Source organism: Rissa tridactyla, chromosome 21 (genome assembly GCF_028500815.1).
Source record: "Rissa tridactyla isolate bRisTri1 chromosome 21, bRisTri1.patW.cur.20221130, whole genome shotgun sequence".
NCBI lineage: Eukaryota > Metazoa > Chordata > Aves > Charadriiformes > Laridae > Rissa > Rissa tridactyla.
Window position 1 is genome coordinate 2,499,264 of NC_071486.1, and position 27,711 is coordinate 2,526,974.

Genomic DNA, 27,711 nt, shown 5'->3' on the forward strand with positions numbered 1-27,711 from the left:
AGCTGCGCATGCTCCGGGCGGCCCGGCCCGGCCCGGCGCGCGTGCGCGCGGGTCTCCCGGCGCTGGCGGCCATGGAGCGGAAAGGTGAGAGCCGCGCCGGGCCCGCACCCCTCACCCACCCCCACCCCGGGCCGGCACCCCCTCGCCTCCCGCCGCCCCTCACGCCTCTGTCCCCTTCTCTCCCGCAGTGCTGGCGCTGCAGGCCCGGAAGAAGCGGACCAAAGCCAAGAAGGACAAGGCCCAGAGGAAGTAAGTGCGGCCCCCGGCTCCCCTCGGGCGGCAGCTCCCGCCGGCACCGCCGCCTCTTTGTTACCCCGCGGGGAAGGGGCTGCCCGGCACTCCCGGGGCGGGGACGAGCGCGCGAACCCCTCGGGCCAGACGAGTTTTTTAACGCGAGTTTAATTGCAGGCACGTTCCGCCGCACGGGCTGGCAGCCGGCGCGGCTGGTGGCCCCGGGGCGGCCGGTTTGGTGGCCCCGGGGAGGCGCGTTAGGTGGCCCCGGGGCGGCCGTTTTGGTGGCTCCGCTCTCCCCTGGGGCTTCACGGCTCCTCGCCGCCCACCATCGTGGTTTCTCCGGCGGGTTGCGGACCGGGGAGCGGAGGAAAGAGGGAGCCTGTCCCCACAAGCCCCTTCCCTTGGCCCCGGTGGGGTTACTAGGCCTCCCCCCCCCGCTCTGGAGCCCCCAGAGCCGCCTGCAGCAACCGGCTTCTCTTCACTCCTCCCCCCCCTCCGCTTATTTTTAAAATCTCGCCATAACGCTGCCATGCGTTGTTTACTTCTCCCTCTGACTTTGATGCTCCCCTGTGGCTTCTCTTCCTACCGCAGGAATTTCACAGGTTCTTTCTGTGCGGTGAACTTTTGGATGCAGATATAAGAATTAATGAGGTCGCGAGTAAAGGCCAAACGACGGCTCCCACCAGCCTGCCGTAGGTGCTGCACTCGGTGCTGCTCTAGTGAAAGGTGATGCGACTCCCAGGGCCCGTTCTGTGTGCTCAGTCAAATGCCGCTTATTTGTGTAAAATCTCTGGGACCTCAGGAGGTTTTACGCTCCCCGGTGCGTAGGAAAAGCAAAGGTATTCAGTACAGAAGGCTTTGGGGTTGGGAGTAGGAGGGGTTTTTCTTTAGGCCCTAGAGTAATGCTTTCTTAGTCACTTCCTCAGACAAATCGCAGGGATTTTAAAATAATTTTCTGGTTGTCTCCAGCAAAGATTCAGTTGGTTTTGAGATGGGGCTTCTGAGGAGTGAAGAGCGTTAACTAAACTCTTTGGGAGATGTGCGTTATGTTTCCGTGCTATCTTGGAGATGTGCCTGGCTTCTCGTGAAGATAGGGTTAGGACAATTTTTGAAGAGCCCTCCTCTTTCTTATAGAATTATCTGCATCCTAATTTCTGAAAGAACAATCCATTGTTTAATTCTATACCTGTTACTTTTTTTTTTTGTCCAGCTGCAGACAAAACAATACCAAGTCCACACCTGCAGCTGGAAAGACTGATTTCTGTGTAAATTCTGAGGTTGCTGAATGGTAACTTTCAGTACTGGCATGGTTTGTTTTTTTTTTTTAAAAAAAAAAAAAATCCTCTTTAACCATATAGCCAGAACAGGTGAACTGCACTGCTGGTTAGTTGTTGATTTTGCCGCTAACCTTGATTTGAGTGCAAAACCATATGATTTGTAAAATGCTATGTTTACCTTCTTAAACTACCTGCTTCAACTCTTTTTCTGGTACCATAGGCTGATTAGATCCTGTCTCAGGAAATAAAAGAAACTTGCATGTACTTTATGCTTCACATCGTACAACAAAAAGAATCCAGTGTCAGCCTCTAACTTTAGGTGCAGTTCCACAATGTTTATGCTATTTAAATACAAAGCTGCTCTAGTTAAATCTTCTAAAATAAGCTTAACTGGGTTGTTGCAAGACACTTTTTCGATAAAATCTAATCTTGAAACCACATGGAATGTCCTTTTAACATCTAATGGTCCATGGTGGTTGGTTAGATCACACACACGTAACTTTTTCTATATGAAGAGCAGTAAAAAGCATGAAACAAATGATTTTAAACGGTTAAGGTTGGTAAGTATTAGGAATTATCTTATTATGGGTAAGTATAGGAATGCAGAGAATGTTCTAAAGGGATTTAAAGCAATTCAAAATACCTTTCACTTTAGAAATTAACTACACCTGCTTTAAGTTTCCCTATCAACCCAATCTGGTTAAAAACAGGAAAAAAAAACACTTGGAAAGGTTAAAATAATCAAAGTGGAGAGTGCATTGTGCAAAATTGGAAAGTTATTGCTTTTTTTGTCATTCAGGAGTTGAAACTGCTGCTATTTAGGTTCAGACAAGACCAGCCTGAACTGGTTATTTACAGAAAACTCTTGTAAACACTAATTACGGTTCTGTGAGCAAGATTTATTTTTTTTTTTTACGGGAAGATCAACCAAGTTCTTCATTTTCCGCAAGTTCGGGATATTCCTGTTTCTTCCCATCCTTCCCATCTTAAATTTTTTTTTTTATTTGATATGGACGAAGTGCATTTGTCCTGACATGCTCTTCTGTGGAAAGAGCAGGCAAAGTTTCTTGGCAATTCGGAGGTGAGGTACCTGTGTCTTCCCACTCCGGTAAAACTACCCCAAATCTTCTGGTCATCTGGAAGAATCATTAAACCGTCTGTCTCACATCTTTGCTTTGGAAGCTTCTACTTGTCTGGCCTGCTCCCTGGTCCCGTCTCTGCCATGGGGGAATTGGAAGAACGTCGTGGCTGCGTACCTGTGCCCGGCTCCCGTTTTTCTGGGAATTGAGGAGGAAGGACAGGGAGAGTGACAGTTGAATGCCTCGGAGGGACAAAAAGCAAGCCTAGATACAGAGAGATCCTGAGTTCTGATGTTGACTATCACTGGGTTACTTTGTGGCCTGAAGTGAAGCATTGATTTCAGTTTCTTCTTATCGCAGCCTTCTCCATCAAAAAGGCAAGGAATTAGAATTAAAATGGCTTTAAATTATTTTTAGAAAATGCGAGGCAAGTTTCTACTCGGCCTTTTTCTTAATATTAAGAATATATTGGGAAATAAGCATGTTAAAGCTTTAGTTGCTAATAAAACGTACAGAGTTTGGTACGTAGGCTACGGCAACGTGTGTTGCTGCCAAGAGATAGCTTTGCTGAAAGCTGTCTGGGAAGTGTGTGATGTATTAACTTTATCATTTTGTGAGGTGTGAACATCCCAGGCACTAACAGTCAGTTGATTCCCAAAGGCACTCAAAAAAGCTCGTCTTTAAAAAGAGCTGGTAGGCTTACAAGGTTTGTTTGTGTTTTTTAACTAAAACTTTCATAACTTAGACTGTAAACTTTATAAACAGCTGGGTCTCGTGAGGTGTGTTCAAATAGTTATTTTTGCCTGATTGTCAAAAAATTTGGGGCGGTTGCTAGTACCTTTGGGTTCAGCAGCGGTAGCAAAATGTGTTAGGCTAATATTTGGTCCTTAGGAAGGTGGGGGAGCTGCACAGCGCTTTCCTGGGGACGGTTCTTGGGCTGCTTTTCCTCGTGTGACTTTTAGGGAACTGAAAACAGAATTCCTGTGCTCTGGCGTTGGATGAGCTGCGTTGGATGGGGATGTCCGTGAAGGCAGCGGGAGGAAGGAGCCGTGGGCGTCCCAACGGTTCAGCCGTTCGTCGGCCACGAGGTGGCTGCTTCTTGCTCGGCGGTTCCGGGGGCGCAGGGCAGGCCACGTGTGACGCCTCGGCGCGGTCAGGTAGCGTCTGTGTAGGAAGTGGTGCGGGGCTAACGGGAGATTACAAACGTGATTTTTGAAGGCTCCACTTGCTGTTTTGGGGGGGAATATTGCTTTGAGTTAGCTCAGGTGTGAACGAAACATCCATTCCTGGCTGAAGTGATGCTGGAACATGCCATCTGCGTGGTTGCGTTTGAAAGAGATGAATTTCCTGTGCTGCGAGGCTGTTGTACGATGTGAATGCAGGCCCGATATATGAGGAAGATCTGGTATTTACTTCAAAACCATGCTTCTATTTGAAAATACAAGCTTCTATTTGAACTGAAAGATAAATATAGATGTACTTTACCAATGGCTCTGGTGATTTGTAATGGAATCAGGCGCTTGTGACTGTTAGACCATAATTGCCAGTAAAATACTGTGGCTTTTTTTCTGTCTACGTTGTATGTTGCAAACCCTTAGAAGATCAAACTATTTTCTTTGTCCTAGGAAAAAATGACTCTTTAGGTTACTACTGAGATCAAGACCCAGAGTTTAAAAACTAGGCTAAAAACCCCATCCTGATTCAAAGCAGTTAGAGAAACAGACAAGAAACTGAACAAACAGCTCATTTTCTCTGAAGTGAAGAAAATAAGAGTGTTATTAGAACTGGGCTGCAGGGTCTGTATGATGTGTACATGCTGGGTATTTCATTGGCAGGCCCAGAGGAATAATACTGATCAAATGCAAGTGTCTTGCTTCAGCGGCGTCTTTTCTGTGTCAGGAAAAGTTGTCCTGCTCACGCGCAGACCCAGCAGTTGTGTGTGAGGGGTGTTGAACCGATGGTGCTCAAAGCAGAACATTCTATTACTGTTAAGCACGAGTAACCGCAAAGGTAGCGGCAGCCTCACAGTATGTGGCTTGTTCTGAAAAATGTACATGATGTGAAGTGCTTTCTTCTAATTCTGCATGTACTGGTGAATTTATTTAATCCTTTCTTTACAGGCTGTACTGAGTGGGAGAGATTTATTTTTTTTGCAAGACTTTCAGTAATTCCTCTGGCTCCCTCTACTTCTGGAGGGAGGGCAGTGACAGAGCTGAGGTGATACGGTACCGCTGTCTTCCTTCCTCTCCCTCTTCCCCAAATGCATGCAGTGTTTTCAAGAAGCTGTTTTATTATCTGTAATTTTCTGGCCAGACTCTTGACGTGCAGTGAAGCCTCCCTTTTTTCTTCCTCAATAGAATTGCTATGAAGAGAGACGAGGAAGTTGTTAATTTTTCCATCTATGCACTGCGGGGAGCAGAAAATTCCTAGTGGAGTCTGATGCTTTCCAGTTTGTTATTGCATATCTTGCTTCTACCACTTTTCTGCCGTCTTTGAGGAGCCCTGGAGTTCTGACAGCCCTCTCGGATTCTTCCTCAATTTCCTTATTCAGAATTTTGCCTGCCATCAGGATCTTGGATTATGTTTTCCTCACTTGTCTTTCATAATTAATACCAGGGCTACATCTTTTCGTAAGTATTCTGAACAGAAGTTAAAGGTAGACTCAGAATGCATCGCCCACAGGATTTCTTTTCATTCAAATACAGAAGGGATTATCAGACTATGACAGGACACAACTGAGGATCTGCTGGTTTCCATGGAAGTCCCTTGGTTTGTAATAGCTGGAATAGCAGACGGTTTTACAAACAGCTCGTTAAGTGCTCGTGTGGGGGAGTGGATACGGGGAGCAAGAAACCTGATTGCCTCTGTTATTTGTGTGTTAGTACCGTTCTCTGAAATTCATTATTACTTATCTTCAAACTGAACTCCCACAGATCCACTAAACGAAAGTGTGTCTCGGGTGCCTCAAAACTAAATGTTAGACCATCTCCTGCCCTCTCAAATTTTCGACAGTGGTATTCTGGCAGCTCTGGGATGGCTGCCCTACAGCTACAAGTGGTGCTGGCATAAAATGCCATTTCTTTATCCATAAAAATAGGGATGGGAGAGTGAATGAACGGCATATAGTCACAAAATAATGTGGATAATAGTCTCAGAAGTCCCCTACACCATATGATTTATGATTCCCCCCACATCCCCTCAAATACTTAAATTTCTTGAGCAGAAAGGTAAAGCAGGAAAATACCTTTATCCTTTCCGACCTGAATTCATACTGAAAAGTTTGATTCTGAACAGTTACAGTATTTATGGAAGTCTAGGTTTGCCAGCAGCTCTGCATGTACGCGTGTTGGAGGCTGGCACCAGAAGCAGTCGTGATGATTGGATGTGCCTTAACATGATCTTGAAATTACAGGCGTGCTAGGAAATAGTAATAAGATGCAGTCTGGCAAGCGTACTTCCCTTAAAGAGACGTTGTCTTGGTGTGAAAATGGGAGAGAGATTTTAAATCCTGGCTTTCACCATGCCGTATGGAGCTTTTCTCCCCTCTTCCCCAAATGAAAACGAGGAATCCCTAAGAGCACTTGAAGCGAGATCTCGCTGCGGTGGGTGTACAGCCCTGGAAGTCGTTGGCTGGTGAAGCGAAGTCCCGGCGTGTGTTATAATACTTTTATCTTCATCTCCTACAGCACGAGCTGGATTATTCGTCGTTAGTCTGAAGTTCACTGAATTGGATTCTGTTTGGGGATGTTTCATGTGTGTAATTTGAGCTTGCAAATGAGGAATGACAGTGTTTATAAAGATTGTGCTGCAGGCGGCTTAAAAATCATTTAGGAAAGCAGTTGTCTTCGGTTTCCTACAGACGGGCGTCAGCTCTGCAAATATTAAGGGACTCATAAACTGAGGTGAAGAGGAGGAGTAAGGAGAGTATCTTAGATGTGTGCCAACAAAAAAGGATGAAAGGTGTGAAAAGCGATTGGGATTAAATGTATGCTTGAAGGTGGAAGGGGTCTGCTCTTGTATCCGCTCAGAGCGGGGAGATGGGCAGCATGGACAGTATTTCTGCTGTTTTGGGGACAAGGGAAAGTGCTGATTTCCTGTACAAAACAAGAATTTTGATGAAGTTGCTCTTAACGAGGAAAACCAAACGCACCTCTCCAAGCGTTTTATGTGAGTTATCGGGGCAGAGGAAACAAGTTCTGAGTTTTGCCGGTGAAGGTGCGTGTGGAGACTTGGCTGTTGTGAGGGCTTGACTGGTAATTTATAGACAAGGGCCAAGGAGCCCATGCCGGTGCCGCTCCGCAGCCCGAAGAACACTGCTCTTCCGCATTGTCTTTGCTAATGGCCATGACTGTGGTCTCCCATCTCCTCCTTATGCTGTTGGACCAACCTCAGTGCAAATCTGCCACAACACACGTTGTGTGACTGAGGCTTTTTAACCATTTTCTTACCTTATTTTTAGTGTGTGGGACAGATAAGTGACTCTCTGTGCAACTGGCAAGAGAACACAAAAGTGTTTGGTTTTTTTTTTTTTTCCAAACTCTTTGAACACCTTTTACAAGGAACAAGTGAGTGACTGAAATCTTAGTTCCTGCAAATAACCGTCCCCGTCCCTGCTATGCGTCGCAGAGGTGAGCAGAGTTGTTGGCCGACGCATTCAATGAACTTGGAGGAAAATCTTGTCCACGGTGGAAAACTTTTCCCGTTGTTAGCACCTCTTCTGATATGAAGAGGTTGTTAAAAGGATGCTCAAAACTCCGGTGAGCTTTTAAGGTGAAAATGTTTTAGATGTATAATCAGATGAATCCAATACTTCTTTAAACTTCTCGGTTGAAAAATGCAAAGCCAGCGTCAGAGTGTCTTTCGCTAATGAACAGTCTCTGCAGCAGAGAAAATACCTAAATTATTACTTGCTGTGTCACGTTGGTGCTGACTTGTTTCCTCTATCACTTACATAAACCAGCAGGATAAACAGGCGCAGGAAATGGCTGGTAATTCTTCTACATCGTCGGAGGATGGTGTTTAGTGCCTGCTGCTGTGCAAAATACTTGGCTTACCTTTTTAAAGAAGATTTGACTCCTTCTCCTGCTTTTTTTTTTTTTGGCTACTTTTAAGCATAAAGGATAAGTTCTTCTTGTAACTCTGGATGGGGAAGGCTTGGAAATACTTCAGAAAATTCACTTTTTTCTTTGAACGCCCTTTCTCCCCGGTGTGATTGCGCTGGCGTTTCTGTATCAAAAGGATCGGACTGTCGGCAATTAACCATGATCCTTGTCTTCATCCGAGCTTTGAATCCAGTGGACTATTGAATAGGCAAATAAAACCGGCTGGTTCAGGAAGATGACTGACTTTCTAATTTCATTAAGGGGGAAGACTGAGGCAGGTAGACATCAAGAGGAAGGAGGTGAATTTATTTTATGCTCAGCCCCCGAGATGCCTGAATTGGCAGAGAGATGAGCTGGGAGCAGCCCCCAGCCTTGCTGCCAGGCCCCGTACCTGCAATGCAGCGCTGTGCCTCTGCAGCTAGGTGGTGGAGGCAGAGCCCTCCTCTTCCTCGCTCCGGCACAAAGCTGCGTTGCCTTCCCGGAGAACCAGCCCCTCCGCCTGCTGCTCATGTCCCCCCTGCCTCCCCGGCAGCCTGCCGTCTGATTTTTTTTTTTTTTTTTAATGGCTCTTTCGAAAACTATTGGGCTGTCTTCAGGAATAGCTTTATCAATGGGAGGCCGCGCTTCGTGCAGGTAGGTTACCCTCTTTAATATTTGTCTCGTGAATTTGCAGTTCTTCAGACGTTCCTGAGAAAATAAGGACTTTTGGGGAGGGTCTCTAGATACGGATTCGCACGAATTCCATCAAAGACCTAGTATTTTGCCTTAGCATTGCTGTTCCACATTGTTTTCCTTAAGTAAAATAATGCTGTACAGTTGTAGAGAGACCCTGCAAATCCAGGTGATTCTGAGGATTAATTAGCACATTGAGAGAGCAAAAGTAAAAGGTGATCAAGGTGTTCTTAAGTAGAACAGAGGTGGCTATAAAAAAAAAAGTACCCTAGAACACGGAAATTTGTTTTTTCATGTGTGAACTATTAACCATTTTTCATAGGGCTCTTTATATTTTATCTGCATTTTGCAGTATTGCTGACAGCTGTTTGGGCTGTCACATTTAAGTACCGCGTATGGAGGGTTTTTTTGCTGTCTTTAGCAGCCTTTTGTGCCTTTTAGAGTAGCGTCTGTGTGAGCGAAGCAGGCAGATGAGTGTTGTGGTTTTGTGTATCAGTCTTTTTGGGTATTAATCCATATTCTGCACTGATTAAGCCTCTCTTAATCCGTATCTGCAGTTGGCGTGGTCACTTTGGGGGAAGAAGGTGGTGGGTTGTAATAACATCTAATGAATTTTCACAGGAAGGCAAAGGAATGAGATGTATTTTGGAGGTGATTTCATAAAGGAAATAGCATTGTAGAAATGTATGTGACCTGAATACGGCTCGCTGTCGCATTGGTTGGTGTAGTAGATTATAACATCGGAGTGAAATGCTTTTGGATCCCCAGGACAGACTGGGATGCAGACTACAGGGCGTGTCGTGTACGAGGTCGCCCGCAGCAGGATTCGTCAGCCCCTTCCTAGGAGGGGTGCAGAAAGCTTCCCGGAGAATGGGCTTTAGTGCTTCCAGCAACTTCTTCCTCGATGCATGAAATGACTGTTATTGCCAATCATTGGGACTGCAGAGTGGCATGATGTTTCTCGCTGCATCAATGGTTCTTAAGATGAATTTTCTTTTGTATCCGTTCTAATCCCCTACATCTCGCACAGTTACAAAGGTGAAAATCTTGAAGCAGCATTGGGGAGCGTTGCCCTTTGCTATTGACACGATGGGTGTGGCAACTGGGCTGAAATTCTCCTTTCTGTCCGATTTTTACGTCCTGGTTCCCTTTACCCTGTCTGTAGGATTTGTTATATACGAGCATCCAGTCTCCCGTTCTGCCCATGGCCCTTTCTTGCCTTTGCTGCCTGCTCTTAATTTGGGGATAGTCTGTGACATTATTCGTAGCTCAGTTGTCCCCAAAGGAATGCAGCAATTTTAAAGCACCTTTTTGACCTCCAAGACTTTTTTTTCCCCTCACCATGGTTTCCTTCTTCCTACCCCTGACTTGTAATTCCGTGGCTCACGGGGGGCAGAAAAATGTCTAAATACTAAATATCTTGGGGCTGGATCAAGCTACAGGGTTGATAATAAATGTCCCTTTGGCTGGCAGCGGTGGAACGGACTGTCTGACCATCGTCTTTTATGGTTTGGGACCACTAATCTGTGTTGTTTATCTGTTCCCGAATTAAAAAATCAGCAGGACTTAATCACTGTGACAACTGCCTGAAATAAATGTTGGGTGGTTTGGTTGTGCCTGGGATGACCTTTGTAGCTCTTCTTTGCTTTAATGAACTTCAGTTCCAGATTGTAAATGGCTACAAGTTTAGTCGTGATCAGGTTGGACCGGGTGATTTCTTCCTTTTCATGCTGCATAGATATTTAAGATGGCTGTGGCTTTAACGTGTAGTAACGTATTTAACGTATGAAGTCCCAGCAGAGCGCATGTGTAGTAGGTGAATGCTGAACATTCACGCTGTTGTACAACTGCTTAGAATTGTAATATTAAACTTGTCCCATGGATGAAGATGAGTTCGTACGGCCACGATGTAACCGAGTGGGAATCCTGTCCATCATGAACTGTAAAAACTGCATCCGAAAGCCCGCGTGTGTTAGCATGTCCACTGGCATAACCAGTGGCTGTCGCAGCAGCTGCTCCTTCTTTGAGCAAAACCAGTTGAATTTGAAAATGCGTGGTGGAAGGCGGCAGTTACATCTGCTGCTTCACTGGAACAATAGTTTCAATACGAGAAACTTCCACTAATTCACACTGGCAGGGAAGCACGTTGTAAAGAATGTTATCTCGCGCTCGTATGTCACTGCTGTAAAGAAATTTGTTGCCCACCTCCTTGGACGACTCCAGCTTGGTTTTTGTTTTTTTAATATCTCATAAGAAAAGAAAGCTTAATATCCTGCGGTACCTTGCCATTAAATCTTGCCAATGCAAATGGTCTATAAGCACTGTTTTCATTAGAAATGCTTGATTTGGACAGAAGGATACTGAAGATTAAATTTTGTAGAGAATTAAGCGTTCCCTGTAATGCTTTGTAAAGTAAATACCTTACCTGGGTTAGTTCTGTGGCTCCGTGAGCTGTTTGGCTGTCGCGGTGTGCTGCCGGGCAGGCGGGGTTGGGGCACGGGGGACACCGCAATGTGTTTTAGCTCGGGCAACGCGAACGCGGCTTAAATGCGTGAGAGCAGTGAGGTGGCCTTTGCCGACGTGATCTTCACAAGCAGGAACGTGGAGTAGCGCCTTTGGTGAAAACCACATAAAATTAATGTTTTTATTTATGAATGTGGGAGTGAAAAAAAAAATAATAAATTACCACCTGGGTGCCTGGTTTCAATCCCTCTGCAGTCACAAGCTCTCGGAAGGGTTTGCAGGACATCTGCTCTGCATGCTCCCACTCTCCGTAGTTCAGACAACTGTGACAAACTTTAGACCTTCAGCGAAGAGACGAACTAGAAACAGCCTACCAGGGGAGAACAGGGGCAATCAAGGGCAGTATTAGGGATTTGGGAGTGCTAAAGTGTTAGAAGCAGAAGAACTGTTAAATGTTCATTTGATCTTGAAGGTGAAAGGGACGAAGGGCACAAGTTCTAAGACAGTGGTTTAACTTTTTTGCCAAAGGAGTAAGAATTAATTGATGTTAGTCTTTAAAATAACATTCATCAGCATTTAAATCTTCAGGTTTTATATGAGGCAACATCTTAAAATATAAATTTGCTTTAGAAAAGTCCTCACTGAATGAAAGGCTGAGAAGGGCTTCAAAGAGATGAACGCTTTGGTGGTGTCACTGAGCTTTTAACTCACTGTCTTGTCTGGCCTTTTCTTTGTTCCACTATAAAAGCGATTCCAGGGCATTAAGTTGCATTTCTCACTAGCATATGAAAAAATGTTTCTACCTACCTTGATACTAGCTTAGGAGTAAAAGCGTTTAAATGTGAAAATAGTTTTTCTGAAGGCTGAATGTTGCATCTCCTCCGTTATCGGCAGTCCCTCATGGGAAGCGCGAGGTCCTGAGCTGAAGAGTAACGTGTGTGAGACATGCAGTGTGTTCTCTTCCAGACCCGACACTCAGCATCGGGGTCCTGCTGCTCATTCGGAGAATGATCTTCCCGAGCAGGAGGAGGAAATCCTGGGATCAGATGACGATGAACAAGAGGATCCAAATGATTACTGCAAAGGTGAGAACTTGCCTGTTTAAGGCTCTGGATTTCCACTCTAACCAAGAAATTCCCCAGATTTCCCATCTACTGTAGAGAATGAAAGTAAGACTCCTCCTTACTTTGTTTTTCGAAGCTGCATGACAACAATAACATTTTGCAAGCTAACCTGGAATAGAGAAACTATTCTCCAAGGTTCCCTTTATCAGTCAAGATTAGAGTTGGAGAGCTGTTTTTAATGCATGTGTTCAAAGCTGTTAGCTTTTTCCTCTGTGCCAGAGGGCTTCCAAAATTGGTAAAAGCAAGTAGACATTCAGTTTCATTCTAATTTTCATCAGAAAAGGGCCGCTTTCAAATCAGTTTCAAATTCTTCACTGTTTTCTTTTGAAGATCATCGTCTTGGTATCCATTCTTCAGGTAACTGTGTGCAGATGTAGTCTTCCACTGCATAGAAACTAAATCCAGAGCAAACGGAAACACCAGTGTATATAATTCCATATCAAAAGGGCCAGGCTGTTTTTTAACATAGGGCATACTTTAAAAAAGACAGAACACTGATCACAGAAATTCAACTGATCACTTAGTTGAAGCATTGAATGTGTGTCCCCACCTCCAAGCGCTTTGTAAGACTGCTTCTGAGGTTGTGTTGATTGTCCCTGTTGAATATGGCAGAGGGAGAGGCATGTAACGAATGCTATATATGCATATAAAAAAATGCAAAGTAGAAATAGGACCGGGAACTTGAATTGCAATGTTTCTTACACTTCAGAGCTCTACTTCAAAGCATTTACATTACTTCTAGCGTGCTACCCAAATATTTGTGGGATTTTGTTTGCTGTAAAGCAAGTGGGAAGAAGAGAGCCATTGTGTGAATTAGCAACTGATGTGGGCTGTCGCTGTTGTAACTGAAATCTTTAAGTGAAGAAAAGGGGCTTCTGCTACTTGAGCTAATGAAGTAATGGATTGTGATTCTGTGTCTTGTTTGTGAACCAGTCAATCAAGAGAGATGAATCTTCCTGGCAAAGCATGGGTTTCATGGGTGGTATTTGCTGACCACAACTCAATAGCAAGCGCCTGGAATCTAGGGTGTAATTCCAGGTTCTGGTAAAAGTTTATGCTTTACCGATTACAGATTCTTCTCTTTGTTCTGTTTTCTGCCAGTTCCCTTGTGTCTTTGTCTGGCTTTTCATGTCTTTCTCTGCTTCCATCATGGAATCCTCCTGCATAGTCAGAGCTGAGAGATACTAGGGGTACGGGGAGACGACTGCCCTAGTTTCAGCGATGCTGTTAAATGGCAAAGTGTCTTTCAGTCAGGAAAGTGGTTGCAAGGAAAAACTCCCTTGGGACCTTGGGTGCAGTACTCTTTCACATTATGAGGATGGGGCATGCAAAAGCAATGCTGATATTTAGCTGTAAGATTCTGTTACTGAACATCATAAGCTGTGTTTTCCAAAGGTGGTCAGCGTGGCTTTTACTGAGGAAAATAACCTTTTGTGATGCTGCAGCGATGACTTACATTAAAAAGGAGGAAAAGTCAGTCATTCCAGTTCAATTGCATGAAAACTTTCCAATCAACTAGGGGGCTTTTCGCAGCTCTTCCTCTAACGTACTGTATATTTGTTCTAGCAAGATCCGATTAGAGAAACATTTGCATTTGTTAAAGGATTAAAATTTTAAACGCATCAAATAAGTCTGCCTCGAGTTGTGATGCTTGTTCTGCATACCTGCTCTTCAGCGCTCGTGTGATCTCTTGATATACAAACTTCCCACTGTTTTACCAGGTGGTTATCACCTTGTGAAAATAGGAGATCTGTTTAACGGACGATACCATGTGATTCGGAAGCTTGGATGGGGCCACTTCTCCACTGTGTGGCTCGCTTGGGACATCCAGTAAGTATTTCTGTTCTAACTGGTGTTTCTGGTGGGGATGTACGGCATCGCACACACATCATCAGAAAGCGTCTTTTCGCTTTTAGATAAAAGCACAAAACGTAGCTGTTCACGTCCTAACACAGAAGTTTCTTTTGATATTGTGCATGCGAGGGGGTGGGAGGGAGTTAACAGAACAAACCGTGTATGCGGAAGGAGTGCCCTTGTCTTCAGCAGTCTCTGACCTGTTACTTCATTTTATGAGAAATGACTAACATGGATGTTTTATAAAAAGAGACCCAAAGACAACCATCATGAGAGTCCTTAAACCTCTTTTTTCCATGATGCCTTAAATAAATAGGTCTCTTATGTACAAAAGAATTAGGATAATCCTGGAGAATAAGTTCTTTGTACGAGTGTTAACAGTCTCCAATTTCCTTTACTGTGTGTGTAGAGGGAGGAGGTTTGTGGCAATGAAGGTGGTGAAGAGTGCAGAGCACTACACAGAAACAGCACTGGACGAAATCAAGTTGCTAAAATCGGTGAGTGTCTGAGAGTGGGGTTCAATTTTTAAACTTTTTTTGAAATTCGTGTTGCGGAGTTCACGTTAGTCACCTGCTTGACATTTCCGGGTCACGTAGCTGCAAAGAATTTGGATAGAAACCTAACAGTAGTGCAGTGGATGAGACTTCAGAATATGTTCTTGCCTAGTAGTTACCTCAAGGAACACAAAATTAATCCTCTTTTTCTCTGCAGGTGCGCAACAGTGACCCAAATGATCCAAGTAAAGAAAGAGTTGTTCAGTTGTTAGATGACTTCAAGATTTCGGGAGTTAATGGTTCCCGTATCCTTTTGTGGAATAAAGGCAAAGAATTGCGCAAAGCTGGGAGTTTGCTGGGGAGGTGATGTGTCAGGGCTGGTGAGCAATGCCCAGGCGCCTCCTTCGCCGCCCAAGGAAACCTGCTGTAGAATCATCTGCCTCAAAACTGACTGCTAAGCTCAGATCCAGAATGATCATTCGGCCTGACGTAACGTGTGTAAGTTGCAGAGATGGCTCTGCTTAGTCATGGTTGCAACATGAGAGATGGGGTGGCTGCGTCTGGCTTGTGATCAGCGCTGAATGGCTTCGCGTCCGAGGTGCCCTTGTGGTAAGAGCCCGTCTGTCTCAGCCCCTCAGTTTTGCAAGCAGCCTGCTAATAACCCCTTATTTAAGTAAAGCCGTATAAAATATTAAGAACAGTAATTACAAACAGCAAACGCATGCAGTCTGTAACTTGATAATAAGGTAGTTTTCTAGTTACGGAAGCACGGACTTTATCAACGTTGTTAGGGATGTTTGGAGTGTATTGCTTTGAAAATCCCCTGTCGTTCTGTGAACAGCCTTCTGATAGGCAGTGATTTGTGGCAAGTCCCAGTAATGCACCTTTAAAACTTAAAACTTCTGTGCATGTTTCTGCTTTGCAGTACCTTGAACTTTATTTCCGTGAGAATTACTAGGCTGCTTGAGAGAATCGGGCTGTAGGTTATAAATGTTCTAACACTCCCAGAAAACAGCAGCCCCATAATGTTTTACCTCTGTTAACTTTTTTCCAGTACCTAGCACAGAGTAAACGTTGACTTGATCTTGTATTTCTTCCACTCTTGTGGAACACATGCGTGCTTTCTGCCAGTGTAGAAGAAAAGCAGCCTAATAAACTCCTAGAAGTTTGCCTTCTAAAGCAAAGGCACAACACTGACTGTGTCACTAAAGAGACTGTAGCTGTTGAGAGCTTATAGGCAAAAAGCAGATAATGTAAATACTGTTGAAGCCCAGGCTTGTCAAAAGTTTGTTTTGCTGGTAAAGAGGCAAGGGAGGGCGGAGAAAGTACCTTAATTGTTGTGAAGATGACTTGTGAAATGGAAATTTTATTATCTTTTCAGGTAATGCTGGTACAGACAGATCTGGCATCGAGTTTTGCCTGGGGCGAGAGCCAAGGCTGTTCCAAAACATACATTGTTGGCTCGGAGCTGTCTCAATACTAGCAGGAAACACTAATGCACGCTTGCTTGGGTGATGGCTTCCACCCAAAGCAGGAGATTGCTGCTGCCGTGTTAGGACCATTGTCCTAACCAACTCCATCCCTTTGTATTTGAGGTTTTAGATAACAACAACGATGTGTAGGATGGGACGGTGCTGTTAAGGTCCCTAATCTCCCTTAGCTGTGCCAGAAGGATGAGGATTCTTTAATATAAAAAGCTTAACTGGTAGGGATTTCTTTTGATCTTCAGTCCTGGGAATTCAGGGCTCTGTGGGTCAGGATGTCCATCTCTTTCCTTGACGGAGTTCCAGATATCTGTATGGTGTTTGAAGTTCTAGGCCATCATCTCCTGAAGTGGATCATCAAGTCAAATTATCAGGGGCTTCCGCTCCCTTGTGTCAAAAAGATCATCAAACAGGTAAGTTCCAGTTCTGACTGCACTCATCCCCTCGACCCAGTGAGAACTCTTTCACTAATCTTTCTCAGATCCCAGAAAGCAAAAGTCAAAAATCAGTGGTGTATCTCTCATGTGAGGAAATCATCCTCGGGTTAGTATTTCCTTTCTCTACTGCGAGAGCCTTCTGCTACAGATACTTATCTCCTGACACTTAAACTGTGATGGGAGGCCAGCTTTGCTTTTAACCTCTTCTTACCCTGGTTATTCCTTGTAAGTGCAAGTACTTCTTTTTTTAAAACAGTCGCAGTAGGTACAGTCCTTGATGATGGGAAGAGCAAGAGAAACCTGTTCTTCCTACTGGGTAGTTGCCTAAGAAGAAACATCTTTCTACATGTGAGGTGGAGGGGAGGAGGAAAGCGTGATTTTCTTGTAGGGTATTAAAATTAGATTTTCAGCTATGGTAAGTGTTGAGGGTAAAGAGACAGTAATTTAAATTCATAGCAAAAAAAACCTGTATGCAAATCTGTATTTTCTGGAACTGAATAGTAACCACTGATCACATTAGCTCTAATCTGGAGTATTCTCAAACACAGAAGTCATTCAGGTTCGTTGGTCGTCGGAGACAACCTTACATTTTCACTTCACTCTCAATTTGCTCATTCTTTGCTTTTCCTAATGATCGGTTTCCTTCTCTCCTGTCTGCAGGTTCTTCAGGGTCTGGATTACTTGCACACAAAATGTCGAATCATTCATACGGATATTAAACCTGAGAACATTCTTCTATGCGTTAACGACCAGTATATCCGCAGGCTGGCTGCAGAAGCAACAGAGTGGCAGAGATCGGGGGCTCCCCCACCGTCTGGCTCTGCAGGTGCTTTTTTCCTGAAAATTGGTGCTATTTCTTCCCCGCCCCCAAATCATAACGGTCAGTCATAATCTCGCAACGCCAACATTTAGCTGAGCCCATCGTAGCATAGTTTAGCTTAGGGAAGCTCCCTTAACTTTGGTATTTTAATGTTTTGGCTTGCATTTTCTCTTCAGTAAGATGCATAATACATGCAGTAAACGAAGCTGCACGACAGGAAGTTTAAGTCTTTGATATCAGTCAAGCAAGTCTACGATCTGGAATTTTAATTTTGCATTTACTCATTCGATGTTTTTCTCTTTTTTTTTTAATTTTTTTTTTATTCTTGCTGTACTTTTATAGAGAAGTAAGCCTCCAAAATAATATTTGCTGCTATTTTTAAAATGTTGTTACCAAACCACAGAGGAAAAAGCTTACCTTAGGATAAGAACACAGTTGCAGTTTTTGAATATAAATTTACTAATTTACTGATCTTCCTTTCCCTTTCAGTGAGCACTGCGCCACAGCCAAAACCAGTAAGTGTGATAGCTTTCATGCGTAAGTAGCCATCTCTTTAGAGTATCTGCTGCGTTGTTTCATAATGCCATCAGCGCTAAGGGAAAGCAACCCTGTATCAGAAGGAAAAGGGTGATTTGTGTTTGTCATAGTCACGGGCATCAGGTTCAGTGCTGTCCTGGAGATGTAAGGAGCTCCTTCTGGCTCATATATCACCAGAAGAAGTGGGTTTTTTGGTGGTCTCACGGTCTGTTGTGAAGGTGACTGTTGTCTGAAATCCCTCATTTGGAGAACACTGTAGGCACCTCGGGTCAAGACAGAAATGCACTGATAAGAGCCTTAGGCAACTGCTCCAAAAGCCTTAATATCTGTGTTTTATTTGGGTGAAGAACTGTCTCCAGAGTTTTCATCCCAGACTGCTTCCTCAGCTCTAAAATTAAAACTTAATGCGTTTTAGATTTATTGAAATATGAAATGCTAAGTCCCATTTCTCTGCATCTGTGTAGGCTGACAAAATGTCAAAGAATAAGAAAAAGAAGTTGAAAAAGAAGCAGAAACGGCAGGCCGAGTTGTTAGAGAAGCGAATGCAAGAGATAGAGGAAATGGAGAAGGAAGCAAGCCCTGGGCAAACACAGCCTGAAGAGGAGGAAGAAGCTCAGAGCCCCCTGGAAATGCTCATAAAAGTTCCACCAGAGGAAGATGTCAGCAAAAAGACAGGTATTGGACCTAAAGTATGGCTGAAGTAGCACAGTGTTGTCCCGTCACTCATGCTGGCACGAGTAGAGGGAGCATCTTGAGTAGAGGTGGCCAGTGTTATTTAACCTGTTTGTATTGCATTTTACTCATCTAGAGTAAAGATTAGGAAGATTAAAGAGACTAGGAAATTTCCTGTTATAAATTGAATTAATGAATAACTTGTGGTGCTTCCAGTTGCAGTTGTACTTCAGACTACTGAATGCACAAGTATTCCCACTTTGAAAAAAAATAGCTATATATTTGTTTTTCAGCATGGGGACATCCCCTCCTTTGTATCTGGAGTTGCTTACGTGATTTTTTTCATTTATAGTTAGAAATGTAAGTCTACAACTGTCACTGGCTGTTAAATTACGGGATAAGTACTGTTCGGTGTGTTCTGATGGTTTTGCTCTTAAAATGGAGCACAAGGAACTCCTCTCAGTTACTTGAGTAAATGTTTTCCCAGAACTGGAAATGCAGCCTGACTGAAACAAAGCTTATACAGTGTAGGAAAAAAACCTCTTTAATGCTTTTGTTTAAATATGATTTGTTTCGGAGGGGGGGAATACTAAGCCTCTTGGGTTTAGGAGAACATAAGACACTCATTTTGAGAACTACCTGCTTCTGAGGGCTCTCTGAACAGCTTCAGCTATTCTGTTGTTTAAACGTGTTCTGCTATATTTTCCTTTTCCACTCTTCCAGCTGAAGCCGTTGTACAAGAGCAATCTGTTCTGATGGAAAGCAGCGTGGAAAAATGTGTTACAGAAATAAATTGCAACGGAGTGATACAAATGACGGACTTCCCGGACTCCGGCAATCAAGGGTCTGTGCGACTTGAGGATGACCTTCATAATGCCAATGACTGTGGCGATCACCCTCACACGCAGAAGGGGAACTTCCGTAGTTGTAATTACAGTCAGCGTAATGGTGACTCGGAGAACAGGCCTCAAGAAGGAATGTCGGACTCGTTCGTGCCCTTAGTTTCAGAAGATTCCATGGTGTGTCAGCCCACGTCCAACGAAGAGCGCTCATTCAACGAGCAGGAGATAAACCACTTGCAAGAAAGCATCCGGACAGAGATACCTTCAGAGGATGAGAATGAGAATAACAGCCCGTCGGACAACAAAGGTATAAGAGGAACCCTGTGAGAACGGGCTCCTTTCTCCTCGATCTGGGAGAGTTGTGTTACAACACTTCATCAGAGTATTAATAGAAACCCCCGTTTTGAAGGGATCAGAACCACCTGTTTGAGCCTTTTCCTCCCAGGATTAATTCACCTGACAGTTCTACTCAAATATTTGCTGTTTGTAGCTTCCAGTTGCAGTTGTACTTTAGGCTATTGAATGCACAAGTATTCCCACTTTCAAAAAATAGCTATATATTTGTTTTTCAGCATAGGGACATCCCCTCCTTTGTATCGGGTGTTGCTTACATGATTTTCATTTATGGTTAGAAATGTAAGTCTACAAATCATCACTGGCTGTTAAATTATGGGATAAGCACTGTTTGGTGTGTTCTGGTGGTTTTGCTTTTAAAATGGAGCACAGGTAACTCCTCTCAGTTACTTGAGATGAGTAAATGTTTTCCCAGAACTAGAATTAAAGCCTGACTGAAACAAAGCCTATACAGCGTAGGAAGAAACCTCTTTAATGCTTTCGTTTAAATATGATTTCTTCCAGGGAGAAAAAAAAACTAAGTCTTGTAGGTTTAAGAGAACATAAGACACACAATAGTGTGCAGCGGTTAAAGCACATTACAGGTGTATGGTTTTTTTTGAAAAACCTGGTTGATAAAACTGTCCTTTTTTGCATCTTTGAGTCAAGGTCAGGTGAAGTGTATCTGCTTGGAGAAGGAGGGAGAAACTAGCATTTGTACTTCTGTTTAAAAAAATTTCTGTAGTGTTTTCTTGGCTGGGGAAGTTACGTGGGTGAAAAGCCGCGAGTGAAACTTACAGATTTTGAAACTTGAACTGCATTTAGTTGGACGCCCCTGCTAGATTACTAAGTGTATTTTGCTTCTCGCAGCTCTCTCCCCAACCGCTTTAGAGCGACGGCTGGATCTAATTTAGCGACTTAATATTTCTGCTCTCCACTGTGTCATTGAGGTTTTTGCAATTTTTCAGCGCCTGTAACTGTCTCTGTTGCAGCAGTGAGTGATGGCTGTGTCAAAAAGATGCTGTAATATTTAGACTGTCCTTCAAAGATTTAGGAAGACTTAAGGGTTGAGAGGCTTGTTGTGTTTCTGGCAATGCCCTTATTTAAAAAAGCCTGTCTAGGTATAGACAGATTTTAAGGCTGTGTGAAGAGTGCTGGGAAAGTGTCACTCTTGCGTGTGCTTATTTCTGCTTCGTAACACCAGTCGGGCCTTAACGGTGGTGGTTCTGTTGTTCGCAGCACAGATGGATGCTGATTTTTATACTTAGGCTTTGGGGAGGGAAAAGTTGTGATCCATAAGCAAACCCTTTCCTGGGCAGGGAGAGGGCTGTAGGATTTGGATGACAGATGGTGACAGCGCCCGTGTAGCTTTAATCAGCTGTTGTACATGTTGCCTCTAGGAAAATCAACTGCTGGGAATTTCCTTCTTAATCCTCTTGAGCCCAAGAATGCAGATAAGCTCAAAGTGAAGATAGCTGACCTAGGGAATGCCTGCTGGGTGGTAAGTTTGAAATCTTTTCACGTTGACCGTTTAAACCTGCTAATTCATTCACAGTATGCCAAGATGGAAAAGAATCTGTAAAATAGATTCTTAGACCTGCTTGTGAAAGTAGTGACAGTTGGAAACTGTGTGTTGGGGGGGAAAAAAGAGGGAGGGGGGGAGCAGGGACGCAAAGAACGAGTCCTCCAACGTAGGATTTCAGCCTGTGTTCTGGGTGCCTCTTAGTCATTAGATTATTTTTAATAGGCCTGTGGACAGTGTCACATATAATGTGTAGAAATCTGCATGTGTTAAACTTCTGAAGGAGTCTGGAGAACAAGAAAGTTGCAAACAATTGCTGTGATGTGCTAGTTCTGTCGTTTATTGGCTTGTCAAAGCATTTCAGTGGATTCATGAGCACATGAAAGAGACTCAAATAGTTTTAGTCTTTGATCGCTGTGCTGTGCTGCTTTTAAATGTTTGACATGTCAAATGGAAGAAATGCATATTTTACTTAGCTTTGTAAGTGGCAAAATACTTCAGATCTTATGGGGGAGAGTCTCCAACTCAGAATTGCACATCAGGTTTGCAGCATCTGGCAAGACGGTCTCTTACCTTGATGTTGCTCATCTGCCTTAACGTACCTGAGTCACGGCTTGTCACGGTCAAGGAGAAGGTGCAGCTTCTGGAACAGTCTTCCCTTACTCTATTTTCGTGTCTTGCTTTCCTCTAAACTGCTGGACTGTTTTACTTCAGAAGTGTCTCATGTAGAGCTTTTAAACAGTACTTGTACGAATATAAGGAAATATTTAATAAGGATGTAAAATTCAGATGAAATTGATCTGCTCTGGCCTTCCAGGTTGTTGATTCTCCTCTTTTTGTCTGTAACTGCTTAATAAAACGTTTCTTCTCTTTAGCACAAGCACTTCACTGAAGACATCCAGACGAGACAGTACCGATCCTTGGAGGTGTTGATAGGGTCGGGGTACAACACCCCTGCTGACATCTGGAGCACGGCGTGTATGGTGAGTGGGGTCACCCAGGGCATTTCACGCTCTTTCTGCGGATCGGGCTGGGAAACTTGCTCTCTGGACTGACGAGTCACTAGCCAAGCCTGGCAAAAACCCTCACAGGTGGCCAGCCAACTTCCAGACTTGCTGAATACCAGGTTTCTGTACCAAAGTTGTTTCTCTTTTTTTTTTTTTTTTTTTTATACGTGTGGCTTTCCTTCTGAAAGTTAGTCTTCTTGTGCGGCACCGGCAGATTTCAAATACGATTGCGCTTTGTCATCGTGCTTTGTGGAAAAACAAGACAACTGTGCAATTCTGAGGACAAAATCCTTTTATATAAAGAGCCTTTCTCCTGCATCCAGCGCTGTTTCACAGACATCTGCAGTATAATTTCATATTTTAATCGTATGCATGCTCGGCATGTTTGCAGTCATTTTGTAATCTGAGTAATGCTGAGACAAGGCTGATGCTGTTCCTCTAATAGCTGGCAAATGTAGAATATGGCAAAACTTATATTTTTTTCAAAAAATCAGTCTAGTCAGTTACTGCATGTACCTCTTTGGTGTCTCCATTCTGTGCTTTCTACAAACCAAAGCTTGTTTTTTATATTTTAAGCTTGGAAAATAGTGAGTGGAAAGGATTTTCGCTGTCTTGGCAAACAAGCTGTGATTTTTTTTTTTTTTTTTTTGATGATTGTGGTAAAAGAGAAGGTGATAAGGTTGTGTTGTCTCTGCAAAACTTGTGACCAAAACTTAGTCGTTAGACTTCAGTCCATAAAGAAAACTAAAGACTAGAGAAGGTCGGAGATTCTGGTTTGAGTAAAAGTGAATATGTAAAGGGTAAATGTGTCATGGAATTTAGGAGTGGCGAGTTGAACTGAATGCAAATGTTTTTCTCATTTAAAACATATCACAGAATGGTTCGGGTTGGAAGGGACCTTAAAGATCATCTAGTTCCAATGCCCCTGTCCTGGGCAGGGACACCTCCCACCAGCCCAGGCTGCTCAAAGCCTCAACGTGTTTTTGTATCTACAGGCAAACGTTCAGAGATTAACTGTTCGAAAAATGTCTCTTCAATGTCTGAAATTTGCGGAGAGGGGGAGAATCTTTGTTAAAAAAAAAAAAACCCTAGAGTTTGGACGTGACATCATTTTGCAAAATGCTGTAGAGGTAGAAGAGAGGGTAAGCGTGTGAAATGCCTTAATTTTGTAGAGTTTCACACAAGCGTACTGCATTATGCTGTGATCCAGAATTCATCAGAGATACGCCTAGGATGTTTTTTTTAATGTAGTCATTAGAACGTTGCAAAGTAGTTGCACGTCTTAAGATGGGAATGGTGTCCCAGAGTTATTCTTCCCACCGCTTTGCTTCTGGCCCACAGAGATATGCAGAATCAACCTGCAGCGCATCTAACAGTGTGTGGTGTGTTAAAGTGGTTTAACATGCTCGTTTCTGTTTGTTTAGGCCTTTGAGTTAGCGACAGGAGACTATCTGTTCGAGCCGCATTCTGGGGAAGATTACTCACGGGATGAAGGTGTGTTTGTCTAAGTCTTTCCTTCTTAAAACGGGACGTGAAATACAACGGTTGCCTCTTCAGAATGAGCCTTCCCTTAGGAGTTAGGGGTGCAAAGGCTCCTTGCAAAAAGATTCTTTACCCAAATCAGCACCAACTGTGCTCGAGCCTCTGCAGTAAAACACCGTGCAAGAAAATCCATGTTCTTGTGTTTCCCATTGCTCTTACCACTTGGGTTCCCTATTCACTTCTTAAACTGATCATGCCTCAGTTTGCCCTTGCCCTTTTTTTCCCCTTCCCCTGTGACTTTGTCATTGCTTAGTGTCATCAGATTTCAGGTGGATCTGAAAGTAATTTTTAAGGGAGACAATGTCTTTGTCCTCAGATCCCAGAGAAGGAAACTGGGGCGTAGAGATGTCTTGTGTGGATCTGTCTCATTGTCTTTTCTCTTCCAAAAATCCAGATCACATTGCATTGATCATAGAACTTCTGGGGAAAATACCTCGCAAGCTCATTTTGGCAGGAAAATATTCCAAGGAGTTTTTCACCAAAAAAGGTAAAAGCAAACAAAGCAGTGTCTCTTATCGCCTCATCCCCTGCCCCAAATACACAGGAGCGCCTTGCTGGAAATACCAGTTAACAATAGATGGCCGGCAAAGATGCCTCTTGAAGTCATTCCTTTGTTTTATGAAACTCTTTCTCAGTAAAACTGTGCCCAAACATAAGGCGTTCTTGTCTAACTGCTAAAAGTATCCTACGCCCTAGTACCTGACATCTTGGTGTAGATCAAACGCAGCAGGTAGAAAAACAGGGCTGCAGATGCTTCTACAGACTCGATCGGGCTTTATTTAGCTGCTCGTTGTCAACTAGAGGCGTTGACTCACCTTTGAAGTCTTCTCTAGACAACTTTGTTCCGTTTCTAGCATGCCACTCGCCTAAATAGCTCCTCGCGTCCTGAGCCATGGTGCTCGGGATGCATTATACCATTATGGTAAAGCCCTAAATACCCCAGAAATTACTGAGTCTCAAGAAGAAGTTTTTGACCTAGTTTAATACTCTTTTTTTTTTTTTTTTTTAATAGAACAAACTCTTTTTTGTTAGTAGTGTATTGCTTTCTCAAAGTGCTGCGTGTATTGCGTGTATTCCAAAGTCAACGGCCCAGTGTTTACCTGTCATGTCAACTGGTATAATTGGCCATTTAATAAAGTTAAACAATATTTGCTGATATTGGATCAGAAATAGCAGGAGGTAAAATGAAGCCTTCAAGAAAGTATATTTCTAGAACAGTCTTCAAAAGTGGATGGAAAGGGGGTTTTAGGGTAATTTATTTCTTCTCTCAGCATGCCCTGCTATTTATACTCCCTGTGCCCAACTGTTGGGAGCAGTTTCTGAGTTCAGTCTGTCTCGTTTAGCTGTTCAGCCTGTTTTATTCAGCTACGCCGTTCCCACGTCCTGCACTTAACCTCTTTGTCTTGCTTTTCAGGTGACCTGAAGCACATCACCAAACTGAAGCCCTGGGGCCTCTTTGAAGTCTTGGTGGAAAAATACGAGTGGTCCCAAGACGAGGCAGCTGCATTCACAGACTTCTTATTGCCCATGTTGGAGCTGATCCCGGAGAAACGAGCTACGGCAGCAGAGTGTCTCAGGCACCCCTGGCTTAACTCCTAGAGGCTTCAACCCGACGCCACAGCACTACACTCTGGTTTACAGCATAGCGTACGCGCACCCAGCTGCCCCTTCCCATTTCCCCCCCCCCCCCCCTTTTCCTTGTTCATTTTCAGTGTGAAGTTCTTCCTTCGAGGCTTCCAAGGATTTTAGATAAACCTAACCTGTTCTGCTGAGTTTGCTTGTGTGACTCGATGGGGACTCTCCTCAGCCGGTGGGCGTCATCTGTGTTTTGCCTTGACTGGGCTTCGCCAAAGACTAATTGATGAGAATATGAAGTTTTTCTTGAGTCTCCTCACCGTTACGCGCCATGTGTTACAGCTGTGAGCTCACCCGTGCTCGGATATGCTCCCTTAGCTAAATTTCAACTCGCCTTTCTTCCTGAGGGGGACGCGAAGATCCGAACGCCTCCTTATCTCACTGACTCGGGAGCCAGTTTCCCGCTGTTGATCCAGTAGCTAGCAATGGGGTGAGAAGTAACGGATGGCACCGAGGTGCTGTTAGTTCCTTGTAGAGCAAAGACCTCGAAATCCTCCATTTTCTGGGTGTCCGCTGTATTCACGTAACTTTTCCTTAGTTCTAGCAGCTTCAATCTTTTGAAAAGAGCTATTTAAACCTAGGTTTTAGTATCCTTTATTTCTTCCTCCAAAACGCCCTGCCCCTTTACTTTTTCCTTCCTTGTGCCCGGATAGTCGGAATAGTTTCGGAACTCGGTGACATTTTCTACTTTAATGCCTGTGCCTGTGACTAAAAGGTGACAAGCGAAATAGGCGAAAGCTGGAACTGACTCAACGCACAATCTTCAGCAGACAGATGGGTGCGCCCTTTGGCTGCGGAGGTGGCCTTGTTGCAGGCAACTCTTCTAACATTTTAGTGAGCTCTTACGTTTTTGGGGGGTTGTGGTTTTTTGGGGGTTTTTTTTATCCCTTACGGGCACTTTTTTGCCTTGCTTGAGGCGGTTGCTGTATCCGTGAGAGATTGGCTTTCACTGCTGCAGTCTGCTCTGCCTCTTAATTTTTGACCATTCGCTTCTTCCCAAGCATCTGGATCACAGCCACGCTATCGCCCTTGACTTTGAAAATCAACACTTGAAGGCCCGCTGTAAAAGATTTCTGTTTCCTTTCACTTGCTTCAGGTGCTGGCCTTCGGAAATAACTCCCCAGGGTGGGAATGCCTTTTATTTTCTGGGCCACTAGCACAAGGCGAGCTCGCAGAAGTGGAACTTTTCCATGTAGATACTGGATTAGAAGCTGTTTCTGGAGTTACCCCAAGTTAAAATGTTCTGTGGGGTTTCTATATAAGCTTCTCGGAGGGGTTTGGATATAATGAGTAAATGGGTGAATTTTAATTAAATCACTGTGGCGTTTGATAGTTCTATGATGGCTTCTTCTAGACTTGCCCGTCCTGTTACAGATTCAGTGCATCCTGCTCTGCTCTAAAGCAAGATTTGGCAGCGTTGAGACTTCAGAGGCGCTTCCTTACCCTGGACCAAACTGGCCTTTGGATTCGTGGTGGCTCCCAGAGGACAGAAGCCGCTGCTGGAGGCCACCCAGATGCTATCTGAGACAATGACATTACCAAAGCTGCCAAGACTACTGTTGCGTGTCACTTCTGTATGTGTGTTTGAAAATCCTGGTTCGTAAGGATCGTTCATTCATGAACCTTGGTGTCATTTAATCCACTTGAAATAGAGTTTCTCCCGTCCAGTGCCTGATTGGGCTTATTAATGCAAATCATGCTGCATGTTCTTCTAGGGGTAGATCAGGTTCTCTATGCATATAATCTAAAATTAAAGGAAGGTAACGTACCAAAAGAGTTTTAAACTGCTGATTTGACTTTTCGCCCCCTCCGCCCCTTTCATCTGGAGTTCTCCAGTTGTGTGTCACTTCCATATCTGTTACAGAAGCACTGCAGGCGGGACTGGGTTCCACAATACCTCCTGTCCGCGTCCTGTGAAGATACATTGGCAGGGGCAAACAATTTCTGTTGTCTTGAGAGCTCACCCGCTCCTGTGTCCTGGCTGATTAAAGAACTTTGCCTCCAAGGGCTCTGCTTCGACTCCCAGAGCTCCTTCCCTTCCCTCTGCCCGCCCCCCCCGCCGACCGGGGGAGGGATTTTACCGTGAGATCCGAGGCTGGAGCCAGCTGGTGAGTTGAAGACCTGCAGAAGCGGCTGTCGGGATTCAGTCTTGTACCGTGTGCTCGTTCACTTGGGGTTTGTTAAATTTCCAAATTGCCGTAAAGTGCTCACACTAAAGGATTTGTACTTGCTGTGTCAGTCTAAAACCTGAAGGAAAATACATTTTTATTCTTTCTACTTGGGTGCTTTGTCTTTTTTCCTTTGTGAAAGCCGTACAATAAACAGATTATTTAATAACTGAGCCCTACTCCTATGTTCCCTCTGTAAGTCTGTTCTTTTTGAGCCTGTGGCCCATCTATTCGAATTTTCTTATTAGTGAGCACTTTGTTTTTATTTCCTGAACGAGATGCGGGGAGATGGTGTAGGTGAAGATGCTGTTGCTGGTATCGTGATCTGTTTTAAAAGAGGGAGTAAAGTAGTCAGTAGCAGGACAACTCTGCTGTTTATCCACTCTAAAATATGTTTTTCTCCCAAGTCTGGC

The 27,711-nt window shown here is 44.0% G+C and overlaps 1 protein-coding gene across 5 annotated transcripts; it reads left to right on the forward strand.

Moving 5' to 3' along the window:
* Positions 1-27,471, forward strand: SRPK1 (SRSF protein kinase 1). 5 transcript variants are annotated; one of them, XM_054181135.1, is made up of 17 exons: positions 1-84; positions 189-249; positions 11,779-11,912; positions 13,673-13,781; positions 14,215-14,302; positions 14,517-14,604; positions 16,090-16,196; positions 16,881-17,046; positions 17,530-17,555; positions 18,042-18,252; positions 18,973-19,398; positions 20,825-20,925; positions 21,822-21,929; positions 22,949-23,095; positions 23,378-23,447; positions 23,890-23,982; positions 24,910-27,471. In XM_054181135.1, the coding sequence occupies exons 1-17, from the start codon at positions 9-11 to the stop codon at positions 25,092-25,094; spliced, it is 2,196 nt and encodes a 731-aa protein (XP_054037110.1). In that variant the 5' UTR covers positions 1-8; the 3' UTR covers positions 25,095-27,471. The 5 variants fall into 5 exon arrangements, with proteins under 5 accessions (XP_054037110.1, XP_054037111.1, XP_054037113.1 ...); XM_054181136.1 differs by having other exon boundaries at positions 11,794-11,912; XM_054181138.1 differs by lacking the exon at positions 22,949-23,095.
* Positions 27,472-27,711: the final 240 nt, after the last annotated feature.

What these genes read in the sequence shown, in the direction of transcription:
- SRPK1 (XM_054181135.1), top strand. Translation starts at nt 9, where the DNA reads ATGCTCCGGGCGGCCCGGCCCGGCCCGGCGCGCGTGCGCGCGGGTCTC. An exon ending in AAATCAAGTTGCTAAAATCG is followed by an intron (nt 14,303 to 14,516) that starts GTGAGTGTCTGA and finishes TTTTCTCTGCAG; the next exon opens with GTGCGCAACAGTGACCCAAA. An exon ending in CTGTAGAGGTAGAAGAGAGG is followed by an intron (nt 23,096 to 23,377) that starts GTAAGCGTGTGA and finishes CTGTTTGTTTAG; the next exon opens with GCCTTTGAGTTAGCGACAGG.